The sequence below is a fragment of the Olea europaea genome, chromosome 16 (genome assembly GCF_002742605.1).
Source record: "Olea europaea var. sylvestris chromosome 16, O_europaea_v1, whole genome shotgun sequence".
Lineage (NCBI taxonomy): Eukaryota > Viridiplantae > Streptophyta > Magnoliopsida > Lamiales > Oleaceae > Olea > Olea europaea.
In genome coordinates this window covers 11,134,521-11,140,520 of record NC_036252.1, presented here as the reverse complement: position 1 = coordinate 11,140,520, position 6,000 = coordinate 11,134,521, and the positions used below count along the sequence as shown (strand labels likewise).

General features: G+C 35.3%; 2 protein-coding genes across 4 annotated transcripts in view; both read left to right on the top strand.

The window, feature by feature from the left end:
* The window catches only part of LOC111412623 (diaminopimelate decarboxylase 2, chloroplastic-like), a 3,339-nt gene extending 1,488 nt beyond the window's left edge, over positions 1-1,851 (top strand). Inside the window, exons 2-5 of the mRNA XM_023043556.1 lie at positions 340-401; positions 486-704; positions 1,500-1,649; positions 1,807-1,851. Coding sequence (XP_022899324.1) covers positions 340-401; positions 486-704; positions 1,500-1,649; positions 1,807-1,851 — 476 coding nt within the window. The remainder of the gene's footprint in view (positions 1-339; positions 402-485; positions 705-1,499; positions 1,650-1,806) is intronic.
* Positions 494-5,993, top strand: LOC111412082 (diaminopimelate decarboxylase 2, chloroplastic-like). 3 transcript variants are annotated; one of them, XM_023042836.1, is made up of 8 exons: positions 534-704; positions 1,500-1,649; positions 2,474-2,635; positions 3,540-3,725; positions 4,739-4,861; positions 4,938-5,027; positions 5,600-5,727; positions 5,899-5,993. In XM_023042836.1, exons 3-7 carry the CDS (start codon positions 2,504-2,506, stop codon positions 5,678-5,680), a joined length of 612 nt encoding a protein of 203 aa, XP_022898604.1. In that variant the 5' UTR covers positions 534-704; positions 1,500-1,649; positions 2,474-2,503; the 3' UTR covers positions 5,681-5,727; positions 5,899-5,993. The 3 variants fall into 3 exon arrangements, with proteins under 3 accessions (XP_022898605.1, XP_022898604.1, XP_022898603.1); XM_023042835.1 differs by having other exon boundaries at positions 5,895-5,993; XM_023042837.1 differs by lacking the exon at positions 5,899-5,993 and having other exon boundaries at positions 494-704; positions 5,600-5,882.
* Positions 5,994-6,000: the final 7 nt, after the last annotated feature.

Genomic DNA, 6,000 nt, shown 5'->3' with positions numbered 1-6,000 from the left:
AAAATGCATTTGAATGGCCTCGGAGACAGAGTGACCAAATTTTCATCCAGAACAAGAGGTTTACCAGTTCTTCCAATGGCACTCTTCATCTCAGCAATCCTGTCCCGAAAACATGCTTTGCATTGTCGTGATTTTACCATGAAAAGGGAAAAAAAAAGATTTCAAGAGACCGTTCTATGCAAATGGAGCGACTTCTATCTCTCTTGCATTTTTCTATGCAATAGACTATTGCTTCCTATAAGGTTCTTGACTTTGTTTTGGTTCTGTCAACATTTTTTAATATAGGAGAATGATGCCAATTTTTCAAACAAAGGCGGTAACCAAATATTGTCCTCTCAGATTGCGGGTGCACTCATAAAATTTGGTTTAAATTAGTCAACATGGGTTCATACCCTAGTCCTGCATCCCGCTATTTGACACTTGATCTACTTTTGAGTTTCTTATCTTAATTTTGCTGAGGTCGTGGTGTATAATGCTGTCTTCAGCTTGTCTTCAGCTTGAAAGGTGATATATCAATATCTTGTGGCAGGTGTGTCTTCAATGGGAATGGAAAAATCTTGGAGGATCTAGTCCTAGCTGCTAAAGAAGGTGTTTTTGTAAACATTGATAGCGAATTTGATCTGGAAAACATTGTAGCTGCGGCAAGAATTGCTGGGAAGAAAGTAAATGTGCTCCTACGTATAAATCCAGATGTAGATCCTCAGGTATTAATTTTGGTTTCATATCTACCGTGAAATTAATATGTTGCACTCTCCATGTGGGGGTACTTAACGTGTTGACTTTTTATATCTTCAGTCAAGGTCCCAGGGTTCATATGGTGTTATATGGTCAAGCTGTTGCTTATTTACTTGCATCCTCTTTTATGTGTCGGGATGAATAATCATACGAAGAAGAGTCATGCTGTTATAATTAAGTTAAATTTGGTTTAAACTATTGAAGTGTTTATTCCCTGGGTGATTTAAAATCTGAAAAGATTACTCTAAGAAGCCAAATTTCAGATTGTGGTAACATTAGCTTATTGCTTTGAACATACAAATAACATAGTGTACTATTTGATTTTGTATTAGAACTTTAAATGTAATAAACTTATTTCTCTGTTCTAATAAAGAAAAGAATAAATAATCTAATTAATTTAGCATCGTACAATCTCTAATGCTCCCTCACCTGGCTGTGTGGAGAGAGCAAAATTTGGTTCAACTACCAATGTTGTTACACTTTTATGCCTTGTACACGCCATCAATTTTCAACTTGAGAAAAGAATGCTTCAATTTCACATTGGTAATTCCATTTCCAGAAAGATATTTTATTCTAATTAGCCTGACTCAACCATTGCCAAAATGTTTTTGACCACCATTGCTGACTCCATTATAGTTTTGTACGCTTGCTTGATTAGATCCTTGTCAGATCTGCAGCTATGGACTCGCAAAAACCTTATTTTTACTGCATTACTCGTAATGGAATGTAATTATCAATTTGAATCCAGTGCTTGTGTGAATTAGGTCCATCCATATGTTGCCACTGGGAACAAGAACTCCAAATTTGGTATCCGAAATGAGAAGCTGCAGTGGTTTCTAGATGCCGTGAAGGCACATCGGCAAGAACTGAAGCTTGTTGGTGCCCACTGCCATCTTGGCTCTACCATTACAAAGGTATTCTTCTTCAAGTTAGCTTTTTAGGGTCAGTTGTTGCTTATGAATTTGTAACTCTGCTATTTTATGATTTTAAACTGATACCTGAATGAACTATTTTGCACTCGCTAGATTTTTCATATTTGAGTTTTAAGTTATTAATTGTGCACGTGTTTAGATCCATGCTTCTGAATTGCATCTATCTGCCTATCCAAATTCCTAAGCCAAGAATAAAAAAAATAGAAGAAATATTTTTTTCCTTTTCCGAATGCACATCATCGGAGCAACTCTGGCTGTAGCATTTTACCAATTAAACCAATTCCTTCTTTGATTATGGACATTTCCTACCGGTCTATGTGTTATTATCTTTTTCCAAAAGAGAAAAATTTGTACTTTTGATGTTTTCATTTACTATTTCTGCATAAACCTCTTTTGTCTTTCTGGAGAAAGGAAAATTTAATAGAAAAAGGAAAATTAAGCACCTATTTGATTCACATTCTTTAAAAACACACATTCTTAAACATTGTTTTGACATTGTTTTAACCACACATTTTTCAATAAAATAATATTACACGTAAATCCAAAACTTTTCCTTATTTTTTAACGACATATTTCCCATCAATACACTATTCGAAAATTCATTCTTATCAAAAGAATGGGGCTCAAATAAGGGCTAAGTTATGCATCTCTTTCTTGCCTTCTGGTACACATATTCTCAGCTTCTTTTGTTCACAATGCAGAGTTCTCACTGTTGACAATCAAAAAGCTTATGCATATCTGCATTTAACTTGTTACTTTAAGATTGTTAAATAATAATAAATGGTAAGACTTGATTGTTGTTCCAGGTGGACATTTTCAGAGATGCTGCAGTCCTAATGGTGAACTACATCGATGAAATTCGAGTCCAAGGCTTTGAAATTGATTACTTAAACATTGGAGGTGGTCTTGGAATTGATTATTATCACACTGGAGCTGTCCTTCCCAGTCCTAGAGATCTTATTGATACTGTAAGTACTATAACTTCAATTGTATCCTACTTCATTCTTCATGGCCTTTAAGTCAGTGGGATCTTTCATTTGGCACAATTTCTTCTGCACTCTCCCTAGTTTTTCGGGAATGCATGTCTGGAGGGGTGAGTCTCAATAGTTAATTGTCCTTCATGAAGCACAGACATATACTGGTCACCTGTCAGAGGCCTGTATATGCTTGAGTGACGTGATTATGTACATGTCTGATATGCAAATATCTGTGCCTCATTTCTCTATTTATTTTTAATGGTTAGATTTGCGTCTCTTTTGATATGCACATGGTAAGTCTGGACCAAAAATGAAAAAGAAAAAGAAAAGAAAAAAAGAAAATTGAAAGAAGACGAGAGGTTACAAAATGTTTGGCCACCTGTCTTCCATATTGTTGGAAAGGGCTGCAGTGGGGTCTGAAGTCTAACCTGGTTCAGACTTAGTTCTGTTTGCATCTTGTACTTTCACTGTAACCATCGGTAAGCTTGGAATTCTGACATCTTCACTGTTGAATATTTCACTAATATGAAAAGTGGATTCTGCATGCAGGCATTGCTGCTGGGACGTAGACAAAATTTTTTCGCATTCTATATTCGTATTGCAAAGCGATTTGTTTGTTCTTAGAATCAATGGCATAATATAACTGAAAATATGTAAACTGCGGATTTTTTCATCTGGGCTCATTCTTTTTTTGTTGGCTGAACCCTTGGGATGTTGGATTTCTTTCTTTTGTTTGTTTTCCTTTAGCCAAGATGTTGATATGACTGGATTGGGTTCTCTTTTGATGGAAAAGGGGCTGTGTTTGGGAATCAATCTTACTGGCTTCTGGACACATTGAGTGAGATGCAAAACATTGCCCAGGTTCATAACATCATTTCATGGATGTTTTCTGTAGGTTCGGGAGTTGGTTCTTTCACGGAATCTTAATCTAATTATTGAACCTGGAAGATCACTTATTGCAAATACTTGCTGCTTGGTCAATCGTGTCACTGGAGTCAAAACCAATGGGACCAAAAATTTTGTTGTGATTGATGGCAGCATGGCGGAACTTATTCGTCCAAGTTTGTATGGAGCCTATCAGGTAAGGTTTCTATTACTTTCAAACGTTTCTGCGCTTAATAATAGGGAACATGTAATATCTAAATGTTATTTTCTTTTTCTGTAATTTGTGAACAACTTCTACCATATAATTTTCTTCATTGTTGCAAGACAATAACGAACTTCCATTTCAGTTTTCCCATTTTTGCTTAAATCCTTCACATGATGACTTATATGTCAATTAAACCAGTGTTTTATTAACCAAGAACATGTCATGAAGTCAACGGTTCGCCATAAATGGTTGATGCTAGCATGGATTGAATAACATTGGACACTAGGAGCATGTTTGAGCCTCATTATAATTTAAGCAAGCCTTTTGGAATATTAGATTAATGGAGATTGTATGGTTAAAAAATAAGAAATTTTTTTGAATGTGTATAATATTATTTTATTGAAGAATGTGTGGTTGAAAAGAAAAAAGAAAAAAACGTATTTTGGAAATAATGTGAATCAAACAAACAAAGACTAAGAAAAATAAGCTTAAATCTTTTTCATTATAATGTTTAGTACTGTGTACCAACCATGCACTTACTGTATTTTATGATATATCACGCACCTACTGTATTTTATGATATATCAAAGTTTATTTAGCCCGTGTTTTGTGTAGCTAAAAATCATATTTTTAGTAGATTTTGATAAAAGTTGATCAAATGTGTGGTTAAAGAGTTGATACAAGTTGTGGGACCCATGGAATGTATGGTTAAAATTAATTGTTGATTTTAACTTAAATTTTAATCCAACTATTTAAGCTACACGAAACAGGGGCTTAATATTTCTTTTTGAGCACAAAGGTTCAATCATCTTGTTCTCTAATGCAATGCTAAAATCTCACAAAAAGTAAATTGCTTCACCTCTTAAAATGTCTTAATTTCTATATATTGTCTTGCAAATATGAATATTCTAGTGTAAAGAACCCGGTGCTACATATTATTTAATTGTATAATTTCTTCTGCCCGCATTCAGAGTTTCACTGAACTGAATGAGTTTTAATTGCAGCACATAGAGCTGGTTTCTCCCTCATCACCAGATGCCGAGATTTCCACTTTTGATGTTGTGGGTCCTGTTTGTGAATCAGCAGATTTCTTGGGGAAGGACAGAGAACTTCCAACGCCAACGAGTGTAATGTCTCCTTGATCCTACACAAAAAGCCTGGAAAATATTTTTATTATACTCAATTTAACTTTTGCTTTTTCAGGGGGCTGGCCTTGTAGTTCATGATGCAGGTGCATATTGCATGAGTATGGCTTCAACATACAATCTCAAGATGCGTCCTCCGGAATATTGGGTTAGTGACCTATTCTTGTCTGGGGGAGGTCCTTGAAGTTATCTATCCTTAACATAGTTTAGCTACTATCTTGAATATTTTTCGTATTTAGCTAGGCAATATTTGAATATAATTATACCGAAAAACTCAATTTTCATGAAATAATGTGGTGTTGATTGATTCATTAGATGCCCTTCAAAGTGTTGGCCCTTTTGAGTGTGCGTTATGGATTATGATTTGTGTTCTTTGTCTCTGTGTGTGGGGGGGGGACGGGACTGCATACGAAACATGACTAGACATGATAACTTACCAATGTTATCACCTCTCTTTCGCTCTTTAATCAAGTTCTTTCTTGTTTGACTAATAAATATAAAAAACGTTCTTAGTTTCTTTCTTGTCTATCCCACTGCTTGTTTTTCATATATATGCAGTGTTTATGCACAAATTACTAAGCCAACTTCATTCCATTCAACATTTCCATTACCGGAGCTGAAAATCCATGGCTATAGTTCTTCCTGCATTGTCCAATTGAGTTCTATTGCATTGCGTTGTTTCTTAATAGATGTGATTGAGTGATTTTTATCTTCTTCCAGGTCGAAGAGGATGGATCTGTGTCCAAACTTCGGCACGGGGAGACGTTTGAAGACCATTTAAGATTTTTTGAGGGCCTTTAAGTTATTGTTCCGTTTAGAAGTCATTCACCATTTTTCCATAGTGCAGGGTAAGAATCCTGAATGTCACTGCAAAGAGTGCTCGACTTTATTTTCCCCATGCCCATATTATTATGCATTTGAATGTTTTTGGTGATTGAATAACATTTCCCTATTCCCATATCAATCTGTAACAAGATTAGGCTATCAATTTATAGTCTTCCAATTCACTTTCCAGATAGGTTGAATAATTGTGTATTGATGTTGATACCACCCGCTGCTGTTCGAGGAGATTAGTGGAGTATTAACATAGAAGGGTCTTTTCTTGATTTGATAAGTTCAAA